The 19,253-nt window shown below is 42.3% G+C and overlaps 1 protein-coding gene across 2 annotated transcripts in view; it reads right to left on the minus strand.

Annotated features, from left to right (window-relative positions):
- The window catches only part of LOC122646579 (bifunctional peptidase and (3S)-lysyl hydroxylase Jmjd7), a 44,214-nt gene extending 29,050 nt beyond the window's left edge, over positions 1-15,164 (minus strand). For both annotated transcript variants that reach the window (XM_043840156.1, XM_043840157.1), the window contains exons 1-2: positions 14,480-15,164; positions 14,218-14,393 (exon numbers count right to left, since the gene is read on the minus strand). In XM_043840156.1, the coding sequence (XP_043696091.1) occupies positions 14,218-14,393; positions 14,480-15,142 (839 nt within the window). In that variant the 5' untranslated portion in view covers positions 15,143-15,164. The remainder of the gene's footprint in view (positions 1-14,217; positions 14,394-14,479) is intronic.
- Positions 15,165-19,253: the final 4,089 nt, after the last annotated feature.

Genomic DNA, 19,253 nt, shown 5'->3' on the forward strand with positions numbered 1-19,253 from the left:
AAGTTATTCCAAGCTCTGGGACAGCTGCAAAGAAAAAGAAGAGTGTCATAATTCAGCCACAAGTAAGGGGTCCAATGGATGCTCATGTGAAACGGACCCCTGAACAAGTGGTTGCTGACAGGAGGCTTAAAGGTCGTAACCAAACTACAATAGAGAACTGGATGAGATCAGCTGAAGAGAAAAAAAGAGTTGATAATCATATTGTAGATTGGCTTTATGAGTGTGGGATTCCATTCAATGCACTAAAGTCAAGAAGTTTTGAGGTGATGATTGAATCCGTTGCACAGTATAGGTCAGGATATAGGGCCCCTACTTATCATGAAGCGAGGGTGCCTTTGTTAAAGTCAGCAAAGGAGAGAACTGCAGAGATGAAAAAGACCTATGAAGGGTATTGGAAGCAGTATGGATGTACACTCATGTCTGATGGGTGGACAGATAAAAAGGGAAGACATTTGATCAACTTCCTTGTCAACTGTCCGGAGGGGACTTATTTATGGGTTCTGCTGATGCATCAAGTTATGTACAAGATGCAAATACGTTGTTTCAATTACTTGATAGCAAGGTAGAAGAAATTGGGGAAGAATATGTTGTGCAAATTGTTACAGATAATGCTGCCAATTATAAAGCAGCTGGTGCATTGTTGATGGAGAAGAGGACTAGGCTCTATTGGACTCCTTGTGCAGCCCACTGCATTGACCTTATGTTGGAAGATATTGGTAACTTGAAGGCATACAAGAAGGTGATAGTGAAGGCTAGGAAAATAACAACATTCATCTACAGACACACACGCCTTCTAGATGCCACGAGAGCTAAAACAAATGGGAGAGATCTTGTGAGGGCTGCTGTAACTAGATTTGCAACTTCATTTCTAACACTCCAGAGCTTATTGAGGCATAAAGATGACTTGAGGCATTTATTTATTTCTGATGAATGGAAGCATTCTAATTTGGTAAAGACAGAGGCAGGAAAGAAAGTGGCTGAAACGGTCTTTGCTATTACATTTTGGAATGGTGTGGAAGACTGTATTAGAGCATCAAAACCACTTATTGTTGTTTTGAGGATTGTAAATGCTGATGAGAAGCCCACCTTGCCTGAAGTCTATGCTGCCATGGAAGAGGCTAAAAAGATGATTAAGAAAAATTTTGGGGATAAAGAAAGGTTGTGGAAGAAAGTCATAAATATTGTTAATAGGTGATGGGAGTGTCAGATGGAGCGCCCATTGTATGCTGCTGCATTGTTTCTTAATCCTGGGAAGTTTTTTCAGCGTTCAGAAGCTGAGGATTATCAAATGAGACAGACTTTACAAACAGCTTTTAATCAAGTTACTTCAAGACTAGTGCCTGATCCATCTTTACAAGACAAGATATTACATCATGCTGGTGAATATAGAAATGCTCGAGGTCTTTTTTCGAGCAGTATGGCCATTAGACAACAGACAACTATGAGTCCTAGTAAGTAGCCAATTGCCTAATTATTTTATATTATTTAGTTATTTTGTTTGTAGTTTGTACCTACTTTGTATGATATATTAATCCAATTTTTTTCTTATATTTATACTTTTATCGTTCTTTGGTGGGATACACATGGAGATCATTCGTTTGAGCTTTCAATGATTGCACGGCGTTTACTGGGCCTTTGTTGCACCTCTTCTGGTTGTGAGCGCAACTGGAGCACATTTGATTTTGTAAGTATTTTGTGATTACATTTATTTTTTTTATTTTTAGACTTTTAATTTTGTTATTAGTTTATAGAAGAATGACTTGGGATCCTCTATTGAATTCAGATTCAAACCAAGAAGAGGAATAGACTAGAACATGAACGTTTGAATGATCTAGTCTATGTTCAATACAATCGCCGCCTTCAAGAAAGGTTTCGACAAAGGCGTGAGGAGAACAAAAATTATGATCCCCTATTGCTTGATGAGCTAGACTGGACTAGTGAGTGGATGGTTAGCCAACCAATGGATGATCTCACATGGGGCGCTGCTGATAGAGCAATGGGGGCATCTACATCATTTGAAGGCCAAAACCGAGCAAGGAGAGCTCAAACATCAACCTCTGGAGCAATCAACCCTTACACACGTCGTAATCGAGGGACGGCCTGGACGGCTATTGTTGAAGATGATTCAGGATCAGATGGAGATATGGTAGAAGAGGAAGATGTGAATGACGATGAGGATGTCGTAGATAATTTTGGAGAAAGGGCACGTGGTTCCATGGAACAACAACAAGAAGATCATAATCAACTACCAGCTGCTAATTTACTTGATGATGATTTTGATTAAATCATTTGACATTTGTATTTGGATATTTATGGATATTTTGAGTCTTTGACATTGACACTTAACTTGACTCTTGAGTATTTGAGTATTTGATTGCTTAAGCTAGGATATTTTGAGTCTTTCATATTCTTCATCTTATTTCCATTTTTCCCCCTTAATTTGATTTATTTCTTCTTTCTTCTCTATCTATTGTTTTTAACAATTAGCATGCTTACTTGCATTGTTAATTTTCAGGATTGATACATGGAGTCATGGACAACATGAACATCCTGATTCTTGGCAGTTGACATCTCTTCAGTTTTTTTTCATTTTCTTGGTAGCATCCTGGTTAAGGTATGCTATGCAACTATGTCTTTTATGAAATGATGATAATAGTTAGTTTTTTATCTAGGACTTAGTGATTATTGACTAGTGATTAACTGATTTCTAAATAAGAGAATGTTGACTACTTGATTAGCCATTGGTGATTTTATGCTGTCTTTTAGTTTCTTAATTAATTTATGATGTTTGATTATTTTGAATTTTTATGTGTCATGTATGATTTTTCATTTTGATGACTTGAGGTGGCTTAAATTTAATTTTTAATGATATAAGGTATGATACTGTGATGCATCATGCCAACATGTATTGACTATTGAGTTTTTTTTTTTTTTGTTGGGGGGGGGGGGGGGGAGGGAGAAAACTAACATTAGACCGCCTTTACCGCTTAAGCTATGCTTAGGCGGCCGCTCTACCGCCTAAGCGCTTAGACAGGCCTCCACCACCTTGGACCGCCATGCCGCCGTGACAACTATGCCGGCAACCATCTCTTTCTTCTCCAACCTGTTCAATCCTCCCCCCTTTTCCCCTTCTCCCCTCCCTCCTGACCTCATCAACAAGTTTATCCCTCCTCTCCTTGAGGATTCCCTCCTTGCCATCCCCTTCGATGATGAGATCTCTAAGGCAATCCTCACCCACAAATCCAACAAAGCCCTTGGACCTGACGGGTTCAGTATGGGTTTCTTTCTAAGACGTTGGGACTCTATTAAAGGAGACCTTTTTAAAGCCATTCACAGCTGCTTCTTCAAACCCAGCCAGCTGGCTCAGGTCAACCAGACCTTCATCTGCCTCATCCCTAAAAAAGCTGGAGCCACCTCTCTCTCTAATTTTAGACCTATATCCCTCTGTAACCTCGTTTACAAGTTCATTGCCAAGATCCTTGCCAACAGAATAAAGGCTGTGATTCCCTCCCTGGTCAGCCCCAACCAGTTCGCCTTCATTTCTGGAAGAACCATTGCAGACAACATTATCCTCTGCTCTGAAATCGTGCGAGGATTTGACCGTAAATCCCACTCTTCGGCTGCCCTTTTAAAAATTGACCTTCACAAAGCTTTTGACTCCCTCCGCTGGGACTTCATCTGTGATGTGCTTTTTCAAATGGGCTTTCCCCCTGCCTTCATCCGTTGGATATATGCTTACATCTCCTCCCCCTCCTCCATTCTGGTCAATGGCTCTCCGGCCGGGTTCTTCCACTCCAAAGTGGGCATTCGCCAAGGCTGCCCCCTCTCCCCCTTCCTGTTCTCCCTCGCTTTGGAAGTTCTCTCAAGAAGTTTTCTATCCAAAACGGATCTTCATCTCATCTCTCCTATTCCCAAATGCAAGCACATCAACCTTACCCACCTAGCTTTCGCAGATGATTTGATGATCTTTTCAAAGGCCTCTCATTCTTCTATCTCCGCAATTATGGATTCCTTCCACCTCTTTGAGTCACTCTCGGGCCTCCGCATTAATCTCATCAAATCCAAAATCTTCCTCTCTGGCATCCCCGACTCTGATAAAGATTCCCTTCTGTGTCTGACTGGGTTCTCCATTGGTTCCCTCCCAGTCAAATACCTTGGTCTCCCTCTCATCCCAGCCAGGCTTTCCAATCACCATTGTGCTCCTATGTTGGATAATATCCGCAAACGTCTCTAGCTATGGAAAAGCAAACTCCTATCCTACGCTGGTCGCCTTGTTTGCATCCATTCTGTCCTCCAAGCTTCCTACATCTACTGGAATGGGATCTTCGGCTTACCCAAAGCCACCATCCAGGCAATGGAGCGCTTCTTCTATGCTTTCCTCTGGAAAGGGAATGATTCTTCTAGATTCCCCCATCTTGTTAGTTGGAAGTCTATCAGTCTCCCTAAATCCGAGGGAGGTCTGGGAATCCAGCGCATCCATGACTCCAACTCCGCAGGCATTCTTAAGCTTATTTATAAAATCTCCTCTCAACAAGATTCCATCTGGGTCAATTAGGTCTACTCCCACCTTCTCAAGTCTGACTCCATCTGGACTGTTGCCATCCCCTCCGACTCTTCCTGGATCTGGCGCAAGATCCTTGCCCTCCCCCCCCTTACCCTTCGTGGTATCTCTTCCTCTATCATTGATGGCAGCACCACTTCCCTCTGGCTTGACCCTTGGCACCCTCTTGGAGTTCTTTATTGTGTCTTTGGCCCCAAACGATCTACTCTTCTGGTCTCCCAAAAGATTCCTCCCTATCCTCCCTCATTTCCTCAAGCTCCTGGTCCATTCCCCCTCACCTTAATCCCTCTATAGCCTCTCAGATTTGGCCTGCTCTCCTCCCTTCCCCCCCCCCCCATGCGGACAAGATCCTTTGGCTGCCTTCCCCCAATGGCCTATTTAGCACTAGCTCTGCTTGGAACTTTGTTCGTGAGACTGCTCCCACCGTTCCCTGGCACAAACTCATCTGATTCAAAGGCCATATACCTCGCCATAGTTTCACAGCCTGGAGATCCCTTCGCCTTTGCGTCCCAACCCAAGCCTTCCTGCTTTACCGAAACATCCCTGTCCCCCCTGCTTGCTCCCTTTGTTAGAATGGTTTTGAGGATACCCCCACACCTTTTCTTTGCTTGGCCTTTTACCTCTACCATCTGGAAAAAAGCCCTCTCCTCGATATGGCCCCGTAGCAAGAGACCTTTACCCTTTAAGCAAGAATGGCTTTGGATGGACATGACTTTTTCTGGGTCCTCTATATGCGACACCATTGGCAAGTTGGTTTTTGGAGCTGCTATCTACCATATTTGGATGGAGCAGAACCTTAGGAGATGGACTTCCAACTCTCGATCTTATGATCTGATTTGGAAAGCCATCTCCTTTGAAGTCTCTTCCAAGCTCAGTTGTACCCGTCATCGTTCGGTTTTGGACTCCCCTAGGAACAGGTATATCGCTGTCTCCTGGGGCCTGGATTTGTCTATTTTACTTCCTTCCACCTCTACGTAGGTTAGCTTGTTGTTTCTCCCCCCCCCCCCAATCTTTTTCCCCCCTTTGTATATCCCTTCCCCTCTTTTCCTGCCCCCTCCTAAGGGTATGGTAAGATATTTATTCACCCAAAAAAAAAATTACAAATCTGCCATTGTTATCATAAATCCACTACATCCTGGAGGTTGATCGCGAGGAGCGTTGAATCATCACCCCATCAAAACCGATGTTTATGGATGCCAATTGAGTGATGCTGATCTTTTCGTTTTATAAAACTCATAGTCGAGTTTTATTCAACTTCGGGAGAATTGATGCAGGACAATCTTGGACCTGGCCGACCCAATTGGTGTACTACCTTGGACCGACCCAAACCCAGTTGAACCGGGTTCAAATTGAGTGTTTGGATCTAGTAGGATTTTAAGAAGTTTATTTTATTTGGGACAGTATTATGTAATTTTTTATTTTAAAGTAGTTATTAGACACGTAGGGAAATTTCCAATTTGAGTTTTATTGGGTTTCTATTTTAGTTAGCCTGATTTTGGTAAGCACTTAGGAGTCTTTATTTTTGGGTTTTATAAATAGATGTGTAACCAACGTATTGGAGAGATTATGCAAGAATGAATTGAAAAAAAGGTGAGTTTGTGCGTGTGCATACACCCCCCCTTTCTTCTTCTTCTCACGGCTTCTTCTTCCCCCCCCCCTAATTTCTTCTCAGATTTCCCCTCTCCTATTCTGTCCCCCATTAGTATCGGTATGTATCATATCGGTATCGACTAATACCGATACGTATCGTTCTGTATTGGTCCGTATCGTATTAGTTGATACTTTAATCCATGACTTTAGGACATGCCTGGTAAACATTAGAGCACACGTAACCTCCAGGAGATGACGGTTCTTACGTTCTAGATACCATTCTGTTCTGGTATTCGAAAATAGGAGGTCTAAGAGAGGATGTCATGGGTATTAAGGTACTGGAGGAAAGGGCCATCTGTCCCATTGTCGCTTCGGAGAACCTTAACCTGTGCATTGAACTGTGTCTAGATCATTTTATGGAAGGACTGGAAGCAGGAAAAAGCCTCACACTTGGTGGGAAGAACGTAGACCCAGGTTAGTCTAGTACAATTATCAATAAAAGTAATAAACCATTTATACCCACCCCACGCAATTGTCTAAGAAGGACCCCATAGGTCAAAGTGAATAACAGAAAATGGAATCAAACTTTTATTATCACTTGGAAAATAGGAAGAGCATGTGTGTTTGGCGATGTTCATGATGTAATTGTCGGAGAGCACTAGCATCTCGAGTAACATGAGCTGAAACTGGTGAGGGAGCTGAAGTGAGACTAGGGTTCAAATAGTAAAGACCATCCCGCACTCTACTACATCCAATCGTTGCCTGTGTCGCTAGGTCCTTAAAAACACAATGGGTAGAAAAAAAGTGAACAGAACAATTAAGATCAGTGGTAAGACGATGTATAGAAAGAAAATTGGCACAGAGATTAGGGACATACAAAACGGAGGACAAGGAAATGGTTGGGGTGCAAGAAATAGAGCCTTTACCAGAAATAGCTGAGAGAGAACCATCAGCCACTCGGACCTTGTCCTTACCCGAACAAGGGAGATAAGAAGAAAACAAGTCCGAGGAGCTGGTCATATGGTTAAAGGCTCCAGAATCAAAAAGCCACGAAGATTGGGAGGAGGCCAAAAATATACCTGACTGGGCAAGATGTGAGGTAGGTGAAGTGGAAGGTGCCACGGTAGAAGATGAAGTACCCATTTGAGACATTATATATTAGATCTGAGTCACAAATTGTTCTATAGACATAGATGAAGTACCAGTAACCTCAGGAGTTTCGGTCAAGTTAGCCTGAGGACGAGCAAACCCAGCTCTCCCTCCCTTTCCACCTCCCTTTGGGACGGCAATGTAATTTCCAGCAAGTCTCCCTAGTATGACGAGGGCGGCCACAATAGTCATATTGTACTGGAGGACAAGGAGAAGGCCACAATAGTCACATTGTATTGAAGGACGAGCAAAACTAGTTTTAATAACTGAACCAGCACTATCCATAAGTAAAGAAGTCTGTGATGTAGTAACAAGAGCAGACCAAGGAGGTGTAGTAGGAGGCGTCATGACAGAATGGCGATGATCCTCATGCTGAATCATATTATAGGCTTCAAGTAGGAAAGGTACTCCAGTTGAGAACTTGAATGCGTAGCTGATCATACTCTGGAATAAGGCCAGCGAGGAAAGCATAAACTCGTTCCATTTCACGTTCCTTTGCAAATGCATCAGCATAACTACGCTAGTCATAGTGACAGGCTGGTAGAAGTCCAATTGCTAGCATAATGTCGGCAGGGCAGAATAATAGGCAGACACAGAAAGATCCTTCTGTTTAGTTTCCTAAGCTTGACAATAAATTTCATATATTCGGGCATAGTTGTTGGTTTGACCATAAGTGTGCTTCGCAACATCCCATAACTCCTTGGCCAAATTGAGGAGGAGAAAACTGGAACTAATGGATGACTCCATGGAGTTCGAAAGGAACGACATGACCAGGGCAACGTTTGCTAACTAGTTATCCTTGGCCAGAGTTTCAATGGGCATAGGGATGTCACCATTAATATACCCAAAAAAATGATTACCTCAAATGGTAAGGAGGCATGCACGAGACCAAGCTAAGTAATTTGTTCCATTCAACTTAGTGGGGTCAGGTTGAGAGTAGGACGATGGTGAGGAGCAATAGGGTGACATAGATCACCGCACCCAGTAGCACCAAGATGTACTAGATCCCTCCATGAAAAACCCAACAAATGCACTAGAAGTTGGAAAGAACATGCTACACAAGATAGGGAGAGGTAGAAAACCATAAAGAGGGCAGAAACACCTAAAAGATGCATCAAAGAGAAATCACAGCAGTTGTAAAGTCAAATATGGGGCCGGAAAAGGCAACGACGGGGGCTAGAGTTGCACTAGCAGGGGTTGGAGAGCACCAACAAGGGCTGGAGAGGCCTAAGAAGATATGGCAGCAAGCAAGCATGGCTAAAATGTCACAGAAACCATCGGTGATGGCAGGCAGTGGCCGAAGGAGGGCTGGTAGGTGGCCAGAGCGACCAATGGTGGCAGGCAGTGGCTGAGAAGGGCCACCAGGTGGTGGCTGTGGGAAACAGATGTGATCGACTCAAAAAAAGGATGCCCTAAAGGAGGGTAAAAAGGTTCACGGTGGTGGCGGCAACGGTACATGGTAGAGCGGCAGCGATAGGTAGCATGGTGGTAGTTAGTGGTCAGCTATGGTTAGCATGGTGCGACATACATTAACACGTGTTCAGTAAACCATGCTGAACCAAGAGGTCGAAGCCTCGACGGTAGTGGTGGTGGTGGTGGTGGCGGCGATGGCGGACTCTAAAAAAATCCCCAAGGGCATTGCACTCTGATACCAAATTGAGAGATAGAGAGAAAAGAGAGAATGATTTGGCTTGTCAATGAGACAAAGGCAACCACTTTATTTATAATCTTGAGAATATTATAAATATGATATGATTACACAATCACACAATTAGCACATTAAACATGTGCATAATGTATCTACACACTCCAACGTACCTAGTTACGTAACACACTTTACCAAGAGAACCAAACTAGAAGAGAACCGAACCAATCTTTAACAATCATCCTCCTCGTGTGCTTTTTTTTCAGCAACAATAGCCTTCCTACGGTGAGGGCAATCCTTGGCATAATGCCCAATATCCTGACAGTGAAAACATCACACCCAGTCGGTGCTAACCATAGGTGCCATACCCTTGTTGTCAACCCGTGGAGGAACTGTAGGATGTGAAGGACCAACAGCAGGTTTGGGTACTGGATAATTTTTTATGTTGTTGACAACGGGAGTACCAAATAGTTTACCAGTAGAAGCCAGTAGTTCTGCTTTTAGAGCCTTCTCAAAACAATCCCTGCCATTGGCCACATCAGCAACACCAATAGCCCTGTTAATATCATGCCTCAATCCCAACCGAAATCGAGATAATACCTGAATTTCATTCTCTAATGCCAATACGAGAAGAGAGTGAATCGAACTACTGCATATATTCAGCCACAGACAAATTCCCTTGGCGAAAAGTGATTAACTTGCCCTATAACTGTGCCCTGAAATGCCTTGGCAAATATATTTCTTACTCAGGTCATCCTTCATCTCTGCCCAACTAACAAGTGCATTACCCTCGTATTCCATATTACTTTTCAGTAATTCTCCACCACTCACGGGCGGAACCCACTAGCTTGGTACGTGCCAGTTTCATCTTTCTAGACTCAGGCAATTCAAACCAGTCAAAATAATCATCCACTGCAGCTAACCAATCATAAAACTTGTGGATCGTGTCTGACATTATATTCCTTCAAATCGAGCTTGACCTTCTGTGTGTCACCATAGCGTCAATAAGGAGTGTCATTATCACCATTAAAATAAAATCTCATATGGTCTTCAAAGCTAAGTCGAGCTTCTAGAGTTCTCTGACATTCCTTGTCTTCTTTGTACCTTTCCCTGTGTTCCTTGTATCTTCGATTAGGTCGATGAACTTGAGATTGTACTTGATATCTATCCCCTTCAGGTGGTACATTGCTGTCCCTTACTGCAGTAACTTGACGTTGTTCAATTTGCTGCAACCTTTCAGTCACAACTCTCTGATCAGCCCTTCTTTCTGCAGATGTAGCCCTCTGTTCAGCCCTTACTTCTTCAAATATAGCCCTCCGTTCAGCAGAGTACTTTTGAAACATCTCAATCACTGTAGCCATAGGATCGAGTGCTGCTGGCAGCACTGGACTACCATGTTTATCCATTCTCTGATACCATTTAATGTAGTTCTAGATTGGTAGAGGACCAACTAGAAGCCAAATAATTAGGATCTGCTATGAAAAATAATTCTGGTAGGTCAAAAATAGGTGTTTTGATCAAATTAGGGTTAGGGTTTAATGGAATCTTGGGTTTGATGGTAGGGTTAGGGTAAGTTGATGTAGAGGAGTTTTCCAGTGAAGGTCCTGTTAAACTTTAATAAGTCTAGGATGGGTAATCAGAATCAGCAGCAGGTTTTGGAGTTAGGGTTTGGGTTTTTTGAAAAGAGAAAAAGTGATGATTTATAGGGTTTGAGTGGGATGCTTGGCTGCAACTTGGATCGAGTTCTCCAATGAGGCAGAGGAGTATTCGATCCAAAAACAGGCTTGTTTTGATGGCTGGAATGGTCTAGGCAGTAATTGGGTTACGGGAAGAAGTTTAGGTATTGAGGGAATGCTAGGGTTTGGTGGTTTAGAGGACTACAAGAAGAATGATTAGGGTTGGAATGAATCAAACTCACTGCTATTGCCACGTTTCCTTGGCAGTAGCTTGTTTGATTGTAGAACTTGAATAGAAACCAGAACTTTACTTGAAGTTGAATAAAAGCTTCAATAGAACCACCTGGGCTTCACACCGCAAGGTGTCGATTGGATCAAACACCAATCCCACCAGCCTTGATTAGACACAAGACAATCTTCAATGGAGAAGAACAAGTTGCAGAGCAGCTTAGAGCAATTTTCAAATTTCAGTGATGACAAAAACACCTCCCATGAATTTACTTTATTTATAATGGCCAAAGGCCTACTCCTAACCAGCCTAGGAGAAGGAATGATCCCCCCCCCTAGCCGAGCTCTAATACAAGTCACCTAAAAGGTCATGTGACTAACTTAAGTTGGTCACATGACACTTAAATAAAACACTTAACTAAAGACTAATTAAGTTGAACCACTGGTTCAACCAGTTCTGGTCCTGTTCAACTTATTACATTAAAATAGAAAATAAGTATGGAAAACTAACAAAAACAACTAAGTACTAATACTACTTGGACAGCTTGGACTTCTTTTTCTTTTGAAAGTAAGTCTTTGTATTTGCATCCAATAGTATGGCAAATATATAACCCAATGGAAATTCTGTAAAGTTTGGCCACACTAACAAGCCATCCAAGTAAATAGACCATATAATGCAATCCGGGATTTCAAAATCCGGCTTGATTCACTTACAGCCCCACCCATAAGGCAATGGTAGTTTGGTAAATAACTAGAATATGCAAAGGGCAACTTGGTAGGCAAGGATATAAAAGGGTTTAGATTGACTGTTCAGGGACAGACTTGGAAGCAAGTTAAAAGTAAGGGCATGAGAGATTTAACAGTAAGAGGGGTAAATATGGAAACTAAATTAAGTTTATGACACATGCGGGTAATTATGGAAACTTAAATAAATTATAAAAAAAAGGTAAGAACAAAACAAAAGATATTACCCATCGTTTTTCTGGTTGCGTGAAACCAGCGATTAGGGGGAGGGTGGTAACAAAGGAAGAACCTGCTCGAGATGGTTTCTTCGATCGACTCCACGACTCCAACAGAGACACTGAACCAACATATAACCTGGAATTTCAGCAACAAATCGATACTCCTCAACAAATCTTCCGGCGATAAATTCGTTCCTCAAATATCGACAGCAAATAGCATCGACCAGTGAATCGATTCATCAACACTTGATCAAGATGATGAAACTGGTGAATCGATTCCAAAAATCAATAGCCATACAACCAGCAGTAACCGGTATATCCTTGATACAACCAGCCACAAGATTTTATCAACGAGCAGTAACGATAGCAGTATATGAAAGCAAAAAAAAGGGAACAACCAGAGGTAGTAACAGGGTCTACTTCAATGGTAGGAACAACTTCGGCTTCAACCTCAAACCGAACAGGTATGAATTTTCACATAAATCGTCATTGAAATCAGTATATGAAACCCTGCTTCTTCTTCTTCTATGAACTAGGGTTTTCTTCTTCAAACCAGACACTCAAAAAAAGGGCAATCACTGAGAGCAGCAGGTACAGGTTACAGCTCTGATACCATGTAACAAAACCAAGGATGGATAACCAATAACTGCAAGTAGAGAGAGAGAGAGAGAGAGAGAGATTAGGGTGATGGAAGAAGACTGTGTGATAGAATTGGATAATCTATCACCACAGCCAAGGTTCGTTTATGTAATAGACTTGGACACATTACATACTCAAAATAGAACTCTATTACATACTTAGAATAGAGCTCTACTAAGTAAGCCTAAACAGAATAGGAAACTAGGAGAACATAGCATAAACTACTAACCCACGATAAAACCCCATGGTATGAAGGTCTATGGAGGTCCATAGAGACCTCCAACCAAGATATATTCTCTAACAACACTGTTGCTCAATTCTGGTGCTGAACTGTTTGTCTATTCTTAGTTTCTTATGATGCTAAAGAATTATAAGTAAAGAATGAAGAATCATGGATGAGATGAAACCATTGGAATTTCATTTTTAGTTTTTCTAAAGGACTCATGGATTAAATGAAACCATTGGAATTTCTTCTTTTAAATTTCTAAAGGAAAATTCAACAATAAATAATTTTTGTCCTATTTTGTGTAAATAATAATTAGATCTCGAAGACCAAATCAATGAAGCATATTGTACAACCCCCCCCCCCAAAAAAAATGTCTATTTTAATATCACATGGTGATTGTAGTGGGATGAACTCTCGGGTGCCATCTAGTGGCAGTGGGGGGTGCCATCTAGTGGCAGTGGGGCATGCCAACCAGGCATGTGTATCACTGGCAAGGAGCAATCGCAGTGGTGTATCAAAGACTACTGCAGTAGTCCTTCCAGAATCCCAACGCTGGTCGTGTGCAATCACCCAACTAATATTGGATATCATAGGCAAGACTCACTCAATAGTGGAAGGATGAAAGCTTCAAAACTTTGACAGGAGTAAGTTCTCATAATATCCACTGATGGAGTGTAAGGAGTCATGTAATTATGGACAGGTTCAAGGCTGCAATATACTTGTCTATTGATAGATCCTCTAATAAATAAAAGAATTACAAGGACTGACTTGGACCTTCTCTCTCTCTCTCTCTCTCTCCAGCTGCCAGATGGATACTTGTGATTTTATACTTGTCAGACCAGTGGTTGGATTTCAGGCCAAGCCCAGCCCTGCAACATGAGTGTATCCATGTCAATAGGAACAGTATCTAGTAATTTTCCTATTTTATATCATGATTTATCGAGTGAAAATATATGGTTCAGAATGTAAATCATTCACAATGCAACAAATGTTACACACATTCAGGGTTGGTTGGTTGCTTGAACAGAGCAGTTGAACCTGGCCCAAGTTGCAGCCCTGATTCAAAGACACAAATCCTTGCAAGGAGATACTTTTCTTTCTACCATGCAATGGTGATAAGAGCTTTCTGTCACAGAACCAGCCAAACAAAAGATTATACTTTTGGAAGCATTGGACAAAATCAATTTTATATGAAAAATCAATGTTTTTCAGCAAAAACAACCTGAAAGACCATATAATCGTATGTCTTAGTTTTTCTCTACCTAGAACTACATAACTATAAAGTTGTTGGAATATAAGATTTATTAAGCAACTTCTAACATAGTCACAAACAATTTGCAAGCTGTCTTGTCAATCTTCACAAGCGATACGCTGTCAATATTATTAAGACAGCATCTTCTTATCACTACATTCAATTTTTTTGCAAAGGCACAGACTTATTTCAGAAGATAACTGATCCAAATATAACACATGACTTTTTTTTTTTGGGGGGGGGTGCACTATTAATCAATCAGAAGTGGAGTTGAGTAAATTAGGCTTACAAGTAAAGAACCTCCCCGGGCTTAACGGTGCACTCAAATGGCTTCGGTCCATTGAAATACAGCGAGAAGGACGTCAATTCTCTATCTCTATCGCCAGAAGACGGGTAAGGGTTCACACTACACCAAGGCACGTATCTCAAAGGCTTCTCAAGTTCCAATGTGAACTCACCGGTATCCTGCAAAGCTGATTACCAGATAGCTAAATACATGCGGTGTGCATTGAGAGAGCAATAGAAGGGAGATAGAGTTTGTGATGTTAGACCTGTGAATAGGAATAGTGTGCGGCGGGGTAGTCGCGTACGTACATGCGGTGGACGTCGGTGGGGGGAAGGAGGAGAAAATGCTTCTCGCCGGAGATGACGGCATAGAGATTCTCGTAGTGGTCCTTGTGGAATGATGTCTCAGAGAGATGGTTACCTATCCAGAGATTGACAGCATCAGGGAGGTAGCCAAGAGCTTCTGTGGCCCAGGAGATATGGGAATCGACATCGGAAGCAAGAGCAGAATATTCTGAGTGGAAGCAATCGTTCTGCTGCTGAGCATATGCGACGCATGAATCGGAAATTGAAGAAGAAGAGATGAGATTGAGAGCGGCAGAGAAGAGCATGCGCTGGACATGGGCGGAAGCGAAGCAGGGAGAAGAAGGGTCGTCGGGGTTGGGAACAAGGGCGTCTGCACGGCCATTCGGGGTGAGGTGGACGGAGACAGTGGAGGAAGAGAGGGCATCGGAGAGATAGGAGGGGTGGGTCCAAGAGGAGAGGGCTGGCCAGTTGAGAGTGGCATTGGAGATGATGCAGGGTTTGTTGGGTGAGACGAAATCTCTGAGGAATCGAAGTGGTGAAGGGGGTGATTCCAGGCGTTCCACCTGGGAGTAGGTGCCAAGGCTCAGCTCCCTTACCTCCTCCCACAGCTTCTCTATCTCCATTCAAACTACCATCAATCTCTATCAACTTGCACACTCACTGATCTGGTTGTCATTTTGAGCTTTTCAGGGGTCGGGAGTCGGGAGTCGGGAGTCGGGAGTTAAGGTATAATATTTCGTGATATATCGATATCTCGGGTCTACTGAGATATCCGAAAAATATCCGAAATATGTCCGAAACATTGCATTTTTTCTGCAATATTTCGGGGATTCATCTCGGGGGTATTTGGCCATATCTAGGCCTTAAATTTCATAGACACCCTTATTTAAGATAAATAAACACATTTAAACCATAAAATTACAGAAAACATGAATTCAAATTAGTGTTTTGGGCTTGCACCCTTGATTGACATACAGTCGCCGACCCTAATGTATAAATAGTTAAATACACATTGATTAGGCAGTTTTTTTTTTTTTTTTTTGGTAAAAATTAATTAGGCAGTTAAAGACATGATAAATATATAAACAAACTAATTAAAACTCATAAGACATAATTCATAAATCATATTCTTATAAACTCCATAATAGATTAATAGTCAATAACTCAAAAGTCAAAACTCAATAACTCAAATGCTTAAAGCCTTAAAGGCAATACACAAAGTGTCAAAGTCACAACTCACAAGTTTACAATTCAGTAAAATCACAACTTACAACTTACAACTTACAAGTGCTAATAATAGTTGTTGTGCCTCCCTGGATCAATCCCACTCAAGCCTCGTTGGAGTCGACGTTCATTGTTCTCTGTTTGAATGACATATGTGGACCACGGTATAGAATCGGAGAAGAAACGAGTGTAGTCATTCACAAGTGTCATGTAAATGGAGTCATCAACATACTGTAGGTAATCTATCCTAGGATATATGCTAGGGTCACCAATCGATCCAATCTGTGAAGAAGATGATCCAATGTGATATGATGTCGGCACCGACGGAAGAGGCGTTGGCACTGGCTGCATGTATGGCTGGTGAGGTTGGAAGCTAGGCCCGCTAGGGTATGCAAAGATGTCATCTACAAAAGATGATCCAGTATGTCCCTGGGACTGGGACTAGGACTGGTAGTCATAGTCTCCTACCCCACTAAACTGCCCATATGATCCATATCCATATCCATATCCACCGTAAGGTTGTGATGCACTATAATCCGATGACAATGGAGTGGTATGTGCGTCAAAAGATGGGGCACTCCGATGCCCATTCGGTCCTCCCTCCCTATCACCCATACTCAAACCGCCAACAGAGCTAGATAGGTCATCAATGTCCATGTAATCAGATTGCAACTGTGTTTGTCGACCCCTACGTTTCCTGCTGTATGGTTGTAGGGGGCATCTTGAGGGTGGGGGTGCGGGGGCACGTGCTCTGTGGTCTGTATCTTGTGTGGCATGATCAAATTGTGTCTCTCCAGTGAATCGGACTGGCTCTACAAGCACCGTATCCTGGCCTACCACATAACGCTCTCGCATGCCGTCAAAATCTTTACCACCACCACCACCACCACCATCACCATCACCATCACCACCACCAGCATCACCATCACCACCATCATCATCATCTGAGGACCTAGACCAGTCTTCATCATCAGCAACATTGCCACCAGTGGGCTAGAATGGTATGGGTGAGGCTTCACGTGCATGTATCTGACCCTCGTCAGCCATATAATCATCCACATTAGCACCAATCTCGAAAGCTATCACGGGGTCGGGCCTTCCTCCCTCCTGATCCAACACTGGCTCACCTTTATCCCTCACCCAATCCACAATAGGGTCCTCATCGTCTGAGTCAACTTGAAAGATGTTAGCGAGATCAATTAGTGCCCCTCTGTCCCTCATGTCCCATGCGTATGTGTTGCAGTTTTAGCCTCAAATTGTAGTGCACATACACCATGTCAGATAAACGTTGAGACCCCAATCTGTTGCTCCTCTTGGAGTGGATGAGTGCAAAGGTACTCCAGTTCCTCTCACAGCCAAATGCGAAACATGTTTGGGCAAGGACTTTGATTGCTATTCTTCTTAAGTTCTCAGGCGATTCCCCATACAACACCCACCGTTCAGCTGCATTACAAGTTTACAACAAAAAAGACATGTGTCAAATGTTGTTTCAACTTTCAAATTTCAATACATATGTAATTTAAAACTTAAAAGAATCACCAGCATCATTGTGTGCTCTGCCTTCTATCACAGCATCAGTTCCAAAACTTTTCAATGCATCCCTAAATATCTTGATCTACACCCATGTGAAAAATTAGTAAGTACTTCTTCACTACTTGTTTGAAAGCATCAATAAGTTGAGTTTTCAAATGAAGTGTAAGACTCACCTCATTGTTGCAAATTGCTTGTAGTGCACCATCTGGCTCCAACTTCTTCACTGCTTGTTTCACAGCATCAATAAGTTGAGTTTTCAACCCAAGCCTATTGTTATATTGATACTTAGGGTTCAAGTAGTATGCTAATATTTGACATATAAAATAGAGATATTGTCAAATGTATAGGTAATTAGTAAATAATAATACTATGAATTAGTTACATAAAACAAATTTACTCACCAGCCTTATGCAGTGGATGCATTAGTTGATTCTCCCAGCGAGCATTGATGATATCCAAGAAGTGTTTGCTACTGCGAGGAGCCACACTGTAGACACTATCTTTCATCAAGTCCATTGCAGCATATAGGACTGGCATGGTTAGGCCCCTGAGAGCGGAGTCAGCAATATGTAGAACTTTAACTACTGGCTCCAAAACTTTCACCACTTTGCTTAGTTTTGACCAGAAGTCCTCAGATGACATGGTTGCTTATGCTTCCCTCCCAGTTGCAGTCTTGGAACCCTTCCACCCAAACCACTCCTCAGAAGCAAACATACTTCTCAGCCCGGCCTTCTTTGTCTCAATGCTTTTTAGGGCAATGTATTTGGTGGCAAATCTTATGATGCCAGGCCTAACCAAGTCACCCCCACATTTTTCCCTCAGTAGATTGAGTGCATAGGAGTTGTTGTATACAAAGTTGGTGACTTGTCTTGCACTTTCAACTATAGTCTTCACCAACTTTAACTTTCCCATATCCTTTAGCATTAAGTAAATGCAATGGGCTGCACAAGGAGTCCAGAAGAGCCGGTACTTACTGTTGTTCATCATCTTCTAACCGGCCAGCTTAAAGTTGCCTCCATTATCCATTACAATCTGGACAACATTCTCAATGCCCACATCTTTTTTCACTACTTCCTTTAACAATCCGTAAATGCATTTTTCATCCTTTATCTCTTTGGATGCATCCACAAATTTGAGGAACACTGTCCTCCCATCACAATAAACCATGAAATTGATGATGGACTTTCTTGTAGGCCCAGTCCATCCATCTGCCATTATAGTCACCCCATATGTCTCCCACATACTCCTCATCTCCCTAATGTACTCATCAATCTCAGACTTTTGTTGAGGTTGATAAACATTCATTACCTCATATGGGGTGGGGCCCTTGAATCTTGGGCCAACCTCTGCAATGGTATCTATCATGGTATCATAATGGGGGCCTTGTGCAGTGTTTGCTAGGATGGTATGGTATAGCATCCACTTAGCTATTGATTCTTTAACCAATCCCTTCATCCCCTTCCATGCTCCTTTGATTCTTGGTTGACTGCTTCCTTTCTTCTTATGCAATTTAGGATCTGATGCTGATGGTGGTACTGGTACTGGTAGAGGTGTTGGGGCTGCCCTCACACTTTGTGATCTTCTAAAAGGATTGAAAGATCTAAAACCTCCAGAACTGCCAGCTCCTCCACTACCCCCTACTCTCTGTCTCTATTGATCATCTTGAAAACTTACTCTACTCCTTGAAACAGTCCGCCTAAAATCCCTAGTCTCCTCTACTATTTGTATGTCATCAGGTACTGCAATGTCCTCATCATCATTAGAGGAGTCATCATCATCATCATCATCATGATATTGGCTTCCTCCTCCCATTGAACTCCTCACTGTATCCTCAAGTTGTTCTCTTATCCTTTGCTTGTCAGCCTTCCTCTTCTTCTTTCCTCTCAAACTGCCACCAATTTCTCTAGCTACTTGAGTAGACACCATATGACAACCTACAACATCTTTAGATCCTCCAGTCAAATGTTGTTTAAGTCT

The sequence above is a fragment of the Telopea speciosissima genome, chromosome 11 (assembly GCF_018873765.1).
Source record: "Telopea speciosissima isolate NSW1024214 ecotype Mountain lineage chromosome 11, Tspe_v1, whole genome shotgun sequence".
Classification (NCBI taxonomy): domain Eukaryota; kingdom Viridiplantae; phylum Streptophyta; class Magnoliopsida; order Proteales; family Proteaceae; genus Telopea; species Telopea speciosissima.